At 49.3% G+C, this 16,760-nt stretch overlaps 1 protein-coding gene across 1 annotated transcript in view; it reads right to left on the bottom strand.

Annotated features, from left to right (window-relative positions):
• The window catches only part of DOC2B (double C2 domain beta), a 136,431-nt gene that overhangs the window by 80,709 nt on the left and 38,962 nt on the right, over positions 1-16,760 (bottom strand). Inside the window, exon 3 of the mRNA XM_065418344.1 lies at positions 2,485-2,559. Coding sequence (XP_065274416.1) covers positions 2,485-2,559 — 75 coding nt within the window. The remainder of the gene's footprint in view (positions 1-2,484; positions 2,560-16,760) is intronic.

Here is a 16,760-nt window from a genome sequence, read left to right as displayed (position 1 = left end):
CACTTTGCCCCTGCCACTAACGTGTAGGAAATGGGAGAGGAATGTGCAGAGACTTCCATTTGCTCTTCACTACCTACAGCAGAAATTCCATCAGTGGGTTTGCAAAAATGAAAGGGACAGATAATATCTACTGATGAAAGTGCTCATGGCTCTCCTTATCTTTAATGAAACTGGAAATGCGCCATGGTAAAAACTCCCTCTAATGCCCTGGGAGTTATGAATTAATTCAACTGAACTGCAACAAAAATATACCTCCCCAAAAAGGCTCGACTACTTTGGTGTAAAAGGAGAGTGAAATTAATATTCATTATATATATGCATACAGTATTTAAATTCATCTACCTCATCAGTCAGACTGACTTCTCACTACACTGCAGCATCTTTAATTACATCGCTCGCCAGCAAATTCAAAACATACAGATATGGAAATATTTTCCTTCCCGTTTGGAATCTGTTTTATTATGGACTGCGGAGCTTAAAATGCAAAAGAAGAAGAGAAAGGAGCCATTTTTCCAGAAACACGCTTCTGCCTGGCTTGCATAGGCTTTACAACACTTCCACACCCGGCTGCTTTCCAACGAGCTCCTGAACTCAATCCACTGAGCCCGAGCAGTGAGCTAGAGGATCTCTGCTGATCGTGCCAGCACTGCGCGAGTGGGCACGCAACACTAGGCTCACTGCGGGAAGGATTTTCCGTGCTGAGGGAGGGGAGTCTCTAGAGAGTTGTGAGCTATGACAGACATAAGCATCTGTATTAGTGACTTCCCTGGCAGCCTGCTCTACTGTCACTCAGCCGCTCGTTTTCAACAGGCTTCGTACTGGGCCCAGGAAGCTTGTGAGCACTTCCAACGCTCAAGACAGGACAGTCATGGACAACGATCAGCCACTCCATGGAGTGGGTCACTATGCAGGCATAACATCTATGCATCTCACTGGTGACCTTCCCAGCCCTGGGTGAAATTCAATGTACTAGGGATCATCTTTAAAGCCCAGCATGTCTGGGACCTGGTTATTAAAGAGAGTGTCTGCGTCTGTTGCAACAGCCAAGAGCTTTTCAGTGGTAGTAGTGAACACTTGATACTAGAGTTGGTCAAAAAACGGATTTTCTTTCCCCCTGACAAATTTAGAGATTTTGAAAACAAAATTCATCCTGGATCAGGATGAAAAGACAAAATTTCTAGTTACTTTAGACTACTAATAGCCTCTCATTAGAAAAAGGAAATCAGATCTGATGACTATATTCCTGTATAATGTCTCTTTAAACAAAAACTGGTGTAAGGATTATTGTTTTGTTTCAGATATTTACATGGCAAGGATTTGTAAACATGTTAGTACTTCCTAAATAAACAGTCACATCTATTTTTTTCACAAAACAAATTTGCAATTTTGTTTGTTTGTTTGGGATCAACTGACATGTTGTTTTGATTCTGACCATTTAAAACAGACATATAGATATACATAAATAAAGTCAATTTCAAAATAAAAATAAAAAATCTTCGTTCTGAAAATGTCAACATGGGACACTGACATTTTTGAATTTTTTCCAATTTTTTTCCTCTAAACAAAATTTTGTTGAAATCTATAGAATTTTGCAAAACAAATTGTTTTTTTCAAAATGACATTTTCAGACAGAAAACTGTTTCCACCAGCTCCACTCGCTACTCGGATTGCCCATGAACTCCAGATCATGCTACATTTTTGTGCAGTTAGACTTTTGCCCTGACTGTACCTTGTCGCTTGTGCCTGGTTCTTTCTTTGATTGGAGAGTTTAGGCCCAGTAAGCATTTAGGAGGGACACCCTAAACTCAAATCTGAGCTCTGTAGTTTTTGCTGGACATTGTACTAAGCCCCAAGGGTGAAAATTCTGGTTCCATTAAAGTCAATGGTAAAAACTCCCATGCTCAGTCTGCTAGGCCTCTCTGGGTTTTGGAAAGGAGGAGGGTTTTGATTGGGTAGCTTGACTTCAATAGTTCCAGGATATCACCCTATGTGCTTCTGACATAGATGCTCACTAAGATAGTAAATGAAAAAGGTCAAAGTACATTTTGAGTATATGCAATTTAATCAGTGCACCCTTTCACTTATGTCTCTCTACTGATACCCTTGCTTACACTGTCACTCATCAGTGTGCTATCTCAGCCCCTCTCTCTTTAAGGAGAGAGACTCTTTGGGGACTCTCTCTTTTGTTGTACTGTACAGCACCAAGCATGTTGGCAATGCTAAACAAATACTAGAACATGGATGTACTTGCAGATTGTACATGCATGTTAAAAGGAGGCTTGCTGGAAATCTCCCCCCTAAAATACAACACAATATTTTACATAGCCAACTTTCACTGGAAAATAGATCCCAACCCACAACAGCAGCATTATATATTGCTATACACTAGACAGTATATGCTATAATTTCACAAGGCAGGCAGAAGAGCGTAGCTGAACTGCGCACATGACACAGACTTTAGATGGAATTTAAAAGACAACTCACCTTACTAGCGCCTGGGAGCAAGTGCAATTTGACATATGGATCAGCCAAACCATTATGATCCATTGGCTTCAGGCCCTGAAGAGGAGATAAAAAAAAAGCAGGAAAGGTTACACCACTTACAACACAGGCCAGCTCTTTACTATTCAGACTGAGCAGCCGCTCGATGTGACTTAGAATCCATTTTCTACATCAACAAATATACCCGCCTAACAATTATGTCATTTCCCCAGAACAGGTCGATGGAAATGTACCAATGCCGTGGAACCCAAGCTGTGCAGCAAAAAGCCAGGCACTCGGAAGTCAAATGCAGGGTGCAATTCTGACCAAGAAAGAGCCTCTGGAAGACTTCACTCCCACTACTTAGCATTAGTGGTATTGCATCTCTGCTGTTCCTTTAGCAGCCAATCCTGGCACCCAAATCACAATTAATTCAAGAGTTAAGTAACTCAGCTCAGCAATTTTGGAGGTATAAAATTACAGGGTTCTGCCATTCCATAATTGCTTATGTGCAAACACACCTCTGCTCTTGTGGCGGTACTTCAGTGCACACGATGAGGGGCTGATGGCACCTATCTAATCCCCGTTATTAATGCACGGGGTGAGGAAAGAACAGCCTTCAAACAAGCAGGAAGCTGCTTTCAGCCGCCTGACGCTTTATTTGCAGTGAGACTCCTGAGGCAAGAGAGTATGTACATAATGAACCTCTCACAACCCTTCATCGATTATAAGGCTAGAGGGGACCGTTGTGATCAGAAAAGCCAGGTCTACACTACGAATTTGGGTTGATGCAAGTGATGTTGGCATGAAGTCGCCAGTTAGCACATCGCTTCTGCGCATGCATGCTTGGCTACACACAGCACCGATGCAAGGACTCACCAGGAGTGCTCGTGTCAATGCACAGTGCTGTGCACTATGGGCAGCTGTCCCACTGTGTAACCACCACCATCCAGTGCACTGTCTTTTGGGAAGTTCTGGCAATGCACGGTGGGGCAGAAACAAATTGCTCAGGCCACTTTGACAGCACAGAGGAAAGATTCAACTATGTGCTCAGCAGGTGAGGGATGACACTTTTGGAAGACTGAAGGGACACTGGGATTATTACTCACCAGGCTGGATCTCACTGAAAAAACATCCCAATGGTTATAGCTGCCTGCTGTGTCCTGCATAACATCTGTGAAGCAAAGTGGGGAGAAGCGGCCACTGGGGTGGAGGACAAGCGACTGTCTGCTGAACAGCTAGACACAAGGGCTACGAGAAGAGCTCAGCACGGAGCTAGAGAGCTCAGGGAGGCTTTGAAAGAACACGGGACAGTGAGCCACAGTAATGCGTTGTGGTGCCCTGTGCTCTACCTGGCCCTGCTGTTCTGGGGCCTGTAAGGAATTGTGTGGTGCTTGGTGTACATCTGTGAATATAACACGGTCAGTGCTCTTGTTAATTTTGCGGTGCTTGCTGTACACTGATGATGATTACACTGTGTTTGTCACCGATCCTGTGAGTTGTGTCACACTGTACAGTAACAAATAAGTGGGTGCTTTCAGAACTGCCAGGCACTCCGCAGCATATGTTGAGAGCTAATAAAGAAGACTTATTTTCTAAATAATAGAATTTTATTCAGTAACAAAACCAGCACAAAGAAAAATCTGTGCAATTTAAAGGTAAATACATTAAAAACTTAGTAAATTAATGGAAGAGAACTTAACAAGGGGAAAGAACATTCCTGTCCATTTTACCTACACATCTAGCAACCGTGCGTCTCACAGGTCAGTGTATGCGAAGCAGTGGTTGCCCTTAACGTCCCCTCGGGTGGAGTGGGACGGGCAGAGATGTGGCCCCTGATGCCATGTGGAATGTTGAAGGGGGTGTTGAGAGGTGCTACAATGGAGTTCTCCATGGACTGCAAAGGGCGGTGTGCCCACAATAGCTGAACCTGCAGGTCCACAAGAGTCTGCCGCATCTGTGTTTGCTGCTGGAGAAGCCCTATTATGTCCTGGTGAATCTCCCTCTCCTTTTCCTGCCAGGACTTCCTCCTATCTGCTCTTTCCTTCTCCTGGCTGTCTGCAATGTTCACCCTTCAGGCCCTTTGCTCATGGTCACAGCATGCACTGCAGCCGCCGAAGATCACAGGCACCAATCGGCCTCCCTTCAGCCCCTGTGCCAACAGAGGGATGAACAAAGCCCATTATCTCTGACCAGGAGAGAGCATGGGTGCATTCTCCCACCCTCCCCGGAAGCCTCACTAGTCCTGACATCAGCAACGCAGCTACCCATGCAGGTTACCTAAGTCCTTCCCTGATACCGTGTCCCCTTCCGGGCCTTATAAACCATCCCTGTCCATTCCAGGGAGCTTCCCCTCCTGAGCTGGAATGGCACCATGGAAGCACCACTCTCTCAGGCTACTCTCTTATTTGGTTTCCCCACTTTGCTCACTTGCCCCAGGCAGGCTCCTTGCTGGGCTGTGCAGTCCAGATGGTCCTGTACTCCCAAAAGCCACCTGAACATCCAAACAACTGCAGAACAGCAAAGGTCAGCAGTGACCTTTGGAAGTGCAGAGCAAGCAGATCATGAACATGAGGCAAAACCCCCAACCACCTGCCATACTGCAAACCCCATGGACCCTGTAACGGGCATTTGCTGGAAAGCTGAATATGGGGTGGGGGCTAGAGCTGGGCGGATGCTGCCAACAGCACTAGGGACCATCGTAGCATGGTGAGTCCTTCTTCGTTACTTTTCACGATTGTTGGAGCACATGGCTTCTGCCCACACACTAACAGCTTAGGAGGAACTATTTGATACCTGCACACAGCTCAGGGTATTCACCAGTTCACTCTCCTCCCATCATCCAGTCAGGGAGCAGAAACCATACCATGTGACCCAGTAACCCATCACACCCCCTGCATGACAAAGTATGTATTGTCCAAGATTAATCAGAGCAAACAACTGCCAGACAACCCACTGGCAGAAACATATTCACATAAACTGCTGGTCAAGTGATTGCACACAATGAATAGGTTTCTAGAGATCAAAGCCTGCTTGTGGATAACTCAAAGCAGAAACATGGAGCTAAATAATTGGGATACAATAGCCACAATGAATAATCCACCCAGCTCCACACATTGTGCATGACCTTGGGGGGCGGGGGGGGGGGGTCTTTATTCTCACATATCCTTTGCAGAGCAAGAGTTCTGGCTGTCTCTGGTTTGAGGGTTCTTGCAAGGAGTATGATGCTTCTTATGGGCTTGATGCGTGCAGACCTCTCTCCATCAAAGAGAAACATCAGTGTTCTGCCCTACAGGGAGTGAGTCGAAACAGCATTCTGGTCTGCAGAAAAGTGAATTTTGCTTCTAAATCAGAGCCATATAACCGCCAGTTGAAGGGATGAAAATATCAGTGGTGAACGCAGGCTAAATGGATTTGCTTTAACAATGTTGCATTTCAATTAATCTCCTGGACCCAGCAAGTGAGGAACAAAATAAAAGAGAACCACTGGAGAAAGGCGATTACATTAGTTATGGAGCCAAAGCCTGATAGGCTTCCCAGCTCTGGAGCTAGGCACACAATGCACCACAGAACGGCAGATCTCCTCTCTTGTAAAACCTGGGGCCAGATCTTCAGCTAGTACAAACTGGTTTAGCATCAGTGGCTCTATGCCAAATTACATCCGTCAACGATCTGACCCTACGGATTCAAGAAGAAAATAACAGGGGGCAGCATGGTCTAGTTGGTAGGGCACTGGCTTGGGAATTAGGAGAGCTGGGTTTTCTTCCCCTCTGTTTCCTCTCTCACCCTTTGTCTGTCTTGTCTATTTAGAGAGTGTAAGCGCTTTGGGGAAAGGAATGTCTCTTTGTATAGCTTTGTCTACACACAAACTTGCATCAGTTTAATTTTGGCTTAAGAGTGGCCTACTTTGGTTTAGTTTAAACTTGTTCTCTGACAACTTAAAGAAAAGTCAATTGGGAACAGGTTTCAAGTTAAACTGAGAAAAGCCACTCAAACCAAAATAAGAGCATCCACACAGAGGGTTGAACCAATTTAACTAAAATAGGTTTAAATTCACATCTTCGGTTATACCACTGCAACAACTTTCCAGTGTAGACAAGCTGTGTGTGTTTGTGCAGCGCCTAGCACAACGGTGCCTCAATCTCAGTTGCTAATAATAAAGGACAGGATGGGAGAGACCAAGCTGGAGTGGGATACGATAGGGAGTCTCCAATCTCTGACAGCACGCGTTACTGGTTCACCGAAGAAGAGCTCTGTGTAGCTTGAAAGCTGGTCTCTTTCACCAACAGAAGTTGGTCCAATAAAAGATATTCCCTCTCCCACTTTGTCACCATTCCACCTGTCAAATGTGAACTCAGCAGAGCAAGACGACGCCATAATCCACCTCGTAAACCAAACTCACCGTTTTCTTCAGCCTCTGACATTTCATTACCAAGCAAATCCATGGGGTTATAATTAGGGAGGTATAGAAGACTGTTTATTCCAAGCAGATGGCTGCAAGAGAGACCCTGAGCTAGCACTGATCTTTATTGATAACACACTGTAGCAGACAAGATTTAGAGCTGGGGATGGGGGGCAGAAGCATTCTCCCTGCAGTATTTATTCACTGACAGAGAGTAAAGCTTGGGGGGACTAGAGAGCAACCAGTGATGCTTGTGATGCGTGCGAGCTCAAACCCACAAAGCTGTTACCGTTACACCTAAAGGCCGCAGGTCTAGACACTTTTTGCAAACAATGCAATGATCCAATTTTATGAATATTTTAGTAATATGAATCACCTCATTTGCATTAACCCAACCCACCGTTAAATCCATCAATTCCCATTCTCTTCCCCATGAAATTCAAAAATCCTCCTTCTGAAACCCATAATTCCCGCCCCCCTCCCAGCTCGGTTGCTCTCTGTCAGGAGATGGAAGCAGCAGCAGTAAATATTTATTTTGCGGGAGCTTCCAAACACTCCAGTTGGGATCGGGGCCCCATGGCACAGGGCATGCACAAACACAGATGTGAGACAATCTCAGTCCTGAAGGATTTGCAGTATAAAGCCTAGAAGCAGCTGCTCAGGAGCACAGAAAAGGGAATCCAAATTCACGAGTTTCGAGGCCAATTTGGAAGACCAACCTACAACAACATACCATGGCTACCCCAGGCTGGTTTCAACTGGGATCCTGGTAACTTGCTGAGAATTCAGCTGCAGGAGGAGAAAGAAAATATGGCTTTATCCCTAATCCTCTTGAATGAAGGCGACTGAAATACAAAATGGCATGAGTATAGTGCAGCACCTGGCACAATGGGGCCCCGGCCTCCGGGTGCTACTGCAAAACAGGTAATGGAAGCCATAATCTCGTCTCCTTAACCCCACGTCTTAAACAGAGAAGTTTGCTACTTATGCATGAAGTACTGTGCTAACGAAGACAATGGCCTGATTCTGCCCCCCACTTGCCCCTGTCAATCAGGAGCTGCTGTGCTAAAGACAATGGAGTTACCTTGGTGATGGGAGGCAACATTGGTGTTTGTCACCTGACAGCAGTTGCTCCTCCATTTATACTAGCTAATAAAATACAGTGGGGAAAGCACCCTGCCTTGCACAGATTGTTCCCATCAACCAAGGATTCTAAAGCCTTTCCCAAACACTAAAAGCCCCTGAGAGACTGGGCGCAGTATTATCCCCATTTCACAGACTGGCTAATGCAGGGGTAGGCCTAGCTTGACACATGGCTGAGGCTCATTTCTTGGGAGACGGGATTAAGGAGGTAAATGGAGCAGCAGGCTGGGAACAGAATGTCTGTACTAGCAAAGATAAGGGGGGAACCCCCAGGGAACCGTTCACAATGGACAAGATAAGTCAGGAATGCAAAGATGAGGTAAAGAGTAAGTCGTGCATGGACAGAGCATACTGTACAAGGATTGGTTCCTACAAAGTGATCAAGCCAATCCCAAAATGTGTGATGCAATGTATGGGAAATGCAATGTAACGTATATCAAGGAAGAGGGCTGCTGTGTAACTTTGAATGTGTGGTATGCCCTATACCCACTGATCAACTCCACCTAGCTTGCTGTATGCCAAATAAAGGAACCTGAGCAACGAGACTCAAGTCGGACCAAACTCTTAGGGAACCGAGTGAACGAGATCTCAGGGGAACCCCAACAGCAGGCACAGAGGGAAGAGGTCACCCAGCAAACCACTGGCATTGCCGAGAACAGAGGGCCTGAGCTGTAGCCTGCTGAATTCAGTCAGTTTTTCCAGAGACATCAGTGGGTTTTGGAGCAGCCCAAAGTTCAGGAGATTTGATTCCTGGTGGTTGGCTTTTATCACTAGACAACACGCCCCTCCTGCTCTCAAGGGGGATCCCCAATACTGACAGTCACCGTCCTGGGGGTCAGGGGCCAGCCTTGCTCACAGCCTCCCCCTGCAAGGTCCTTTGCACTTGCCCGTCATGCCAGGCTGAAAATAAAGAAGTAAATGAGCGAATCCCCCATGAAGATAGATAGAGGAAGACAAGCCACTTTGTAATTCACTCACTGATTCATTTCAATTAAATTACCTTCAGAGGAGGCTATTAAGGGCTTTTTAAACAGATGCAGCCAGGAAAGCGGAGTGACAGCGGCTTGGAAAATGGTCAGAAGCTCCTGATGTCATTCCTCTCTCCCTCCCAAACTGCTTGATGTGATTTAGGCACATAGTATGGCTAATTTTAGCATGAAATAGACAAGCCCTTGCTACAGCCCAGCAGCTGCAGTTCATGTCTGCTGTATTCCTCTCTCCTCCAGTGAGTCCCCTCCCAGCTGGCCTCAAACACCCACGGCTCCCTAATGCTCCCTCCGAAGCTTGGGCCAATGTGCATCCAGCACTAGGGTCAGACACCACCCACCAGAGCCTTAGCTCCACCCCCATTCAAGGCTAGAGGATTCTGGGCAGCCCCTGTGCATGGGGCAGGGGAGAAAGCACAGGGAGTCCCCCCACCTCCCTCTGCCTTGCACAAGGGCTGGCCAGAACCTCACTGGGGAGCACAGGCCCTGCTCCCAGCAAATGCTCCAGTGGCCTTGGGTAGAGCTGTGTCCATCGCGCACACACCACCCAGCAGGGCCGGCTGCTGTGCTAGGTGAGAACGCAGCCCATCTACACCCTCATGGCAGAATCTTGCCCTCAGAGAGACCCAGAGCAGTGCCACAACAAAAGCTCTCGGGCAGCATCCCAGTTCCTGCCGCCCCACCTCTGGAGCAACAAAGCCTTCGGAAAGCTAGAGGTAGAAGTCGAGGCTGGCGCTTAGGGCTCTGGACAATCGGCAGATCTGGGGTCAGTTCCTGCTGGAATGGAGCTTGCAATCTGGGCTGCTCAGTTTCCCCAAGTCATCAACTCGAAGCATACCCTAGAGGTGCCTTCGCTCCAACACGAACGTGCCTTGCCCAGGCCCTGCATCCCCCCAGTGAAGTGCAGACTCAGCTGAGGTGGGTCGGTGTTTAAGAGATGCAATCCAATCAGCAGCACACCTTCCAAGGCAAACGGTGGGTGACGTCACCTGGGTTTGCAATATTAAAACAGGCTTTCTCGGGGAGGAAGAAAAATTAAATGCTAAGGATACTGACTGCCCTCATTGGGGGATATCAGGTGGGAGTGGGTCACTGAGGCAGCTTTCACGTCTCGGAATCTGAGTCTTCATGCTGGTTTAGAAGGTCAACACATGAAAATATGTTTGACCTCCTCCCAGCACCCTTTGTCATGCATCACAAGGTCAATGCACTATTTGGTGTGACTATCGTGGCTGCTCGGGAAAAAGACGTAGGACAGGAATAGCAGAGGTTGGGGGCTGCAAGTCCGGGTGGATGTCCATCAACAGAGCTGCGTGTGGGGAGCCCAGCGCTGGAATAGTAGTGGGAAGATGTGGGTCAGGATTGAAGAAGACAGGCAGAACTGTGTGGGTGGGAGCCATAGCTTGGAATAGTGAAGGGGGAAGATGTGGGTCAAGACAGATGCACTGGCTGATGTGTGTGGAAGGAGCCCAGGACTGGAGTAGCAGGGGTGGTTGCTGTGAGTTGAAATTGAGCAGCATCAGCACAGCTGTGTAGAGGGAGCCTAGGACCAATGTATACTAGGACAGAAGAGCTTAGCTGCACCGACAAAGCTGGCTGACCACACTACGCATGGATCTAGGTGATCCTATTACACCCTGATCCATCTTCTTTTTACACGTCAATGGACAAACTCCCATGGGCTTTAATGCAGTTTCTCATTGGCTTCAACAAGAATTGGATCCACCCCCGCTTTCATGAGAACTCAAATCCATTCAAGTCCAGAAGAATATAACAATGCGATCTACCATGCTCCTTGCCAGGCCGCGAGGAATTCACCTGAAAAAGATTCATTTTCCAACTGCAAAAAAACGCACCACAACTCTCCAAAGATCAACGGCCCCGCTGCATTCTAGCCATTGCCAATTTCTCCCTGCACCCGCGACACGTAGTTCACGGCAGATCAATAGCATTTAATTACAAGCAGCGCTAATCAGCCTGTCTATTAACTCCACGTTAGAATTGTATAGAAATCACAGGAGACAGATCGATTCCACCACCCTTGACACGCACACGAGGTAGTTTCCGGCGAGCACTCTCTGTGCAGTTGAGGCAGCCTAGCAACCTCTCTCTCAGAGCCTGAGGGCTCCTGCCTTTAGTCAAGTTACCACAACAGGTCCCCAGAATGCCTCAGAGTTCTAGCCATACTCCTGGCCCTTCCCGTCAAAGGCTCTTACGGCAGTGTCAGGCGGGGGTATGAATTATCACCCCCATACGTAGGGGAGGCATACTAACAACGGAGGCTCAGAGGGTTTAAGAGCCTGGTTTCCAGAAGTCCTGGCCACCCACATACTTCAATGGATGCAAGGGGTGACCAGCCGCTCCGCACAGCAGGCCTTCGGGGGCTTGCCCAAGGTCACTCAGCGGCAGGGGCGGGGAGTTGTATGGGCCCGTGGTGCCCGGGCTCCAGCAATATTCAGGGCCCGGGGGCCCGGCTCCACCAATGTTTGGGGCTGGGTCTCTCCCCTGGCCCCGCCTGCCGCCCCCACGTTCCTCCCCTGAGTGTCCCCCGGCCCCACTTGCTGCCCCCACGCACCTTCCTGGACCGTCCCTGCCTCTCCCCTGAAGCTCCAGGCATCAACTGTTGCCACAGGATCCTACTGCCCTCCATCACTAGTGGCAAGGCAGGCTGCCCTTACCCTGCCCTTCTCCGGCGGGACCCTCCACCACCACAAGGGCCCCCACTGCCCGCAGTCACCACTCCTGCCCCACGCTGGGCAAGGGGAGCCCCATCCCTCACCTCCAGTGAGGCTACAGTCAGGGGCAGCAGCAGGGGAGGAAGCGCACATGTGATAGCAGCCCCTCCCTCCCCCCGGCACCCACCACAGGGGAGGCGAGGGGGCTTCCTGGACCTGAGAGGGGCCCTTGGAGCACGTGCAGTGACAGTGGTACGGGATGAGTGTGCTGTCGTGGGAGGAGAGGGGACTGCTCCCCCAGAGCTCACTGCTGCTGGTTGGGAGAGGGCTGGGGGGAAGCCTCCTTTCTGGCCCCAGCCCCGGGGGAGCCTGCCTGTACCCCAAACTCATCCCCAGCCCTGCCCTACCCCAGAGCCCGCATCCCCAGCCAGATCCCTCACCCCCCCGCACCCTGACCCTCTGCCCTAGCCCTGACCCCCTCCCGCCCCCGAAACCCCTCATCCCCAGCCCCAGCCAGAGCCCTCATCCCCCCACACCCAACCCTCTGCCCCAGCCCTGAGCCCCCTCCCACACCCCCATCCCCAGCCACACCCCAAACCCATCCCCAGCCACACCCCACAGCCCTCACCCCTGTACCCCCTCCCTCCATGGTCCCTCCCACCCTCAAACTCCCTCCCAGAGCCTGCACCCCTCACCCCCTCCTCCACCCCTATCCCCAGCCCAGAGCCTGCACCCCTCACCCCCTCCTGCACCCCCACCCCAGCCTGGAGCCTGCACCCCCACCCCCTTCCCACACACCCTCTCCTGCCCCCAAACTCCTCCCCAGAGCCTGCACCCCTCACCCCCTCCTGCACCCCCACCCCCTGCCCCAGCCCGGAGCCTGCACCCAGCACCCAAACTCCATCCCAGAGCCTGCACCCCAGACCCCCTCCCCCACCCAAACTCCCTTCCAGAGCCCAACCTCTCACCCCTTCTGCACCCAAACTCCCTCCCAGAGCCTGCACCCTAATCCCCTGTCCCAGCCCAAGGCCTGCATCCCAGACCTCCTCCTCCCCCCACCCAAACTCCCTCCCAGAGCCTTAGGCAGGTGGGGGGCAGAGTTTGGGGGGGGGCAGAGTTTGGGGGGGCAGAGTTTGGGGGGGGCAGAGTTTGGGCACCACCAAAATTTCTACAAACCTGCCACCCCTGCTCAGTGGGGTCAGTGGCAGAGCTGGCAACAGGACACAGCACTCCCAATTCCTAGTCCTCTGCTTTGGCTGCTAGGTAACGGGGCCTTCCCTGCATGGACCCCCACTGCCGACAACCTGAAAATGAGAGGCTGCCAGGCTCTAATTATTAGACCATGTTTCCTTTGCACGGCCAGCATGGGCTCTGCAGTGCTACCAACCCCAGTTCCAAATGTAGTTCTGCACAAGGATGCCCTGTGCATTTTAATAAAGGAAACATCCAGCAACGGAGTCTTACCTTGGGGTGAAATCATCCCTAATGGTTTTCCTGGCTATTTCTCGTCACTTGTAGTGAGTGTTGCCCCTTGCATGTCATTCTGGAGTGAGCATGCTGAGCCTGCAGCCTCCAAAGATGGGAAGTCACCATAATGTGACAAGTTAGGCAAGCCTTGGCTGGGGGCAGTATCGATATCCTAGGAGCTTGACGTCCAATCAAATGATATTACTGGCCTGCTCAAAATGACACAGAATTTCACAATTCAGGTCTCTGCACTTCTGAGTTCAAAAGGCTCCCCTGCAGCCTCTTGCCAACTTTATACAGCCGAGGTCTGAGCTGGCTGAAAAAGGGATTTTTCCAGCTAGCATTGCCTCTTCCCTGCAAGCTAATGCTAAGGCAATTGCCTGATTCACTACAGCTGGGCTCATATGGTCTTTCCTCTATTCAAGGAGAGTGTGTGTTAACCCTCTCCTCACCAAACACTGACTGGAGTCTGTACACAGGGGAGCAGATTCTGCTCTCAGTTACCCAGTGTGAATTCCGAGTGACTCTCACTGAATTTACACTGGGGTAACTGAAGGTGGAACCAATGAGAAGGCAGCCATGAGAAGATGGATCCTAATGAGATAAAAGTGAATGAATGAAAAACCCTTTGCTGGCACAAACCTTGGCATCTATTTAAGGCAAGTGCAGCTGTTAGGATCTGCTTTTTCTGCTGATATACGTGTTTCATAATAACCTTATCTGAAAATATAGGAACAGGATTTGGTGCCTCATCAAATGGAACAGTCCCATCCGCTTAAGCAAACAGTAACCCTACTGAGCATTGAGAAAAAGCTGGATAATTTTTATAACCATCAAGAACATCTGTGGCTATGCATGCTAAGATAAGGTTCATCACCAGAGCTCGCGCTTCAGGGTGTGAGCTGCTGGGATGCAAAGGTCAGGAAGGAATTCAATCTCTTCTCCAGCATGGCAGAATGAACAAAGCAACAGAGGGTCCTGTGGCACCTTTAAGACTAACAGAAGTATTGGGAGCATAAGCTTTCGTGGGTAAGAACCTCACTTCTTCAGATGCAAGAAGTGAGGTTCTTACCCACGAAAGCTTATGCTCCCAATACTTCTGTTAGTCTTAAAGGTGCCACAGGACCCTCTGTTGCTTTTTACAGATTCAGACTAACACGGCTACCCCTCTGATACTTGACAGAATGAACAAGGTTCACAATGGGGATGGATGAGTCTCCCTCTGAAGCATCAAGACAGTGACCACTGTCCTAGAGGAGAAACAAGACTAGAAAGGCCAACTCTTAGGAAAAAATTCTAAGGCATTTAATAGCAATGAAACCAATAGGGTTGTATAGAATTTAACAGAGAACTATATCCTTTCTGCTGGTTATCTGAGCCATCCAATAGAATTTCTATAGCAGGGGTATAATTCTCTGTTATATTCTACAGGATGGTTCTAAATTCCTATAGAAAGTAACATAAATTACATCCTTTCAATAGGTTATCTGAACGATCCCTACGGAATCACATAGCGGGGTATAATTTCCTATTAATTTCTCTAGAATGGTTAAAAGATATTATAGAAAAGTTCACATTTTCGTTTAAATTCTATAGGACTTTTTGCCAAGAGAATGATCTGATCTAGCATGGCAGGTTTATTGATGCACATCACAGTGCAGCCTCGGGGGTGGGGGTAGCCACTGCCAGAGTTGTCCATTCTGGTACCCACAAAAAAGTTAAGTGAATGCACAACAGTTCAGCAAGGGGAGAAAGAGCCCCTTACTCCAAAGGAGATAAAAATCTGTTGCTAATGTATTCCAGAAACAGGCTCGTATATCAAAGTGATTAATTTTCATATTGATCCACACGTAGCAGCCATGAGTCTGAATTTAAATGTGCCTGATGTGTGAAATACAGGTTGAGGAAAGGTGATCCGGAGATAGAATTCCATTAGCCCTAGGCCGCTGTGGGCACCTTGCCCTTTTCGTGTCTGAGAAGGCCACTTGCATATTTACACTGGTCAAAGGTAGATGGCAAAATCTTTATGTTTAGACACGATCCTGCTCTTGCTCTGGTGGGGGACACTGGATATCCCTTTTGCTCCTAAAGTCTTTAGTTTCTGCAATCCCTATGGAATGGAGTCTGAGCTCAGTCACAGTGATGTAAATCTAGAGTAATTCTATAGAAACAGGTGCATTTGCTCTGTCCTTACACTGGTATAACGGATCAGAATCTAGCTCTATACAAGTGCATGTGGTTTAGAGACAGAAGCAGTAATTGCATACTATAGATAGTACAGTGTTTCTACCACTGACCTGCAGTCCACAGGTTCAATATTATTGCCTGCAGGGGATACAGTGAGGTCAATGTAACAAACTCATTGTACCCGTTAAACAAATTACCAAGATGGTAGATGATTATATGGGAAAAACCATTCCGGGTTAATCCTGGAGGTGTAACCTTGCTGGGCATGCATTCTTCTCGCTGGATCAGTTGGTCTCCCCTGCTGGCAAGTGACTCATCCTCTAACATCAACAGACAGATGTGGGCAGAGAGCAGTCCTTGCCCTCTCGACCCAGCTCTTTTACTGCCTCCATCCTCCAACGCCCTCTGCTAATACATTCAGAATCATGCTCAGCACTCAGAAAGCGCTTTGCATTTTTGAAGCTCTTTTACAAACTGGAATTCCTTTGCACAAAATCCATGTGAGGTGGGTGAGTGCTGTTCTCCCCATTCAACAGCTGGGGAAACTGAGGCCCGGAATTGGGAAGGTCGCCCTGGTAGAGGGCTTTCTGCTACCCAACTTGTTGAACATGGGCGGAGCATTCCTGTTCCTCCACATTCAACCATGCAGCAGCCAAGCCATCAGGCACAACGCTGCCAGATTCCAGTGCAGAAGGCTGCCCTGGTTCTGAGACAGCAGGTCTGGCCGGAACTGTAGGGTGCAGCTCAAAGATATTACGTCGAGCACCCAACGGTCTGAAGTTACTTGCGAATATGCCGACCAAATGGGGAGCAGGTGATTGAGGAAAAAATAGGAGGGTGGATCCTGGAATGTGACTGGGGTGCTTTCCTCATGTGAACCCTCAAAATGCCAGGGGTGGTTTGTCCGATATGGACAGGGAGGAGTGGTGGGAATATGGAACTGGCATCATGGGCACACCCCAAGGGTTCCAAAAGGCCAGTGAGTAGGCCACTGGCCCTGCTGCCACACCGCTGCCGTGGTGGATGCCGTGCCGGTTTCCGGGGCCGATGGGGATCCATGCCTTCTCGGCGAGGGGCTGAACTCCGGCTCCGACTCGGATCATTCCCCTTCCGGTGACCAAGGCGGGGCTGTGGAAGACTGTGTGCTGGTGAACCCTTGTCAGAGACCAATGCCTAGAGGGCGGAGAGCAGCATCTGTCCGTCAAGTGGTACCGGGGTGGCAGAGATCGTCTAGGCAATAGGGACCTACACCAGGGCGATCTCTGGCGAGAGGCTGGCTGGTACCAAGAGACCGGTGCCTCCATTCCAGTGTTCCATGCCTCATGGAAGGACAGCGTGGTGCCGGAGACCCGGGTCTTCTAGCCAGAGACCAAGTTTGTGGGGCCGGGGTCCTAGGCTGTGGGGCCGGGGATATATGCC

This window comes from Emys orbicularis, chromosome 17 (genome assembly GCF_028017835.1).
Source record: "Emys orbicularis isolate rEmyOrb1 chromosome 17, rEmyOrb1.hap1, whole genome shotgun sequence".
NCBI lineage: Eukaryota > Metazoa > Chordata > Testudines > Emydidae > Emys > Emys orbicularis.
This window is presented reverse-complemented; position numbering and strand designations above follow the sequence as displayed.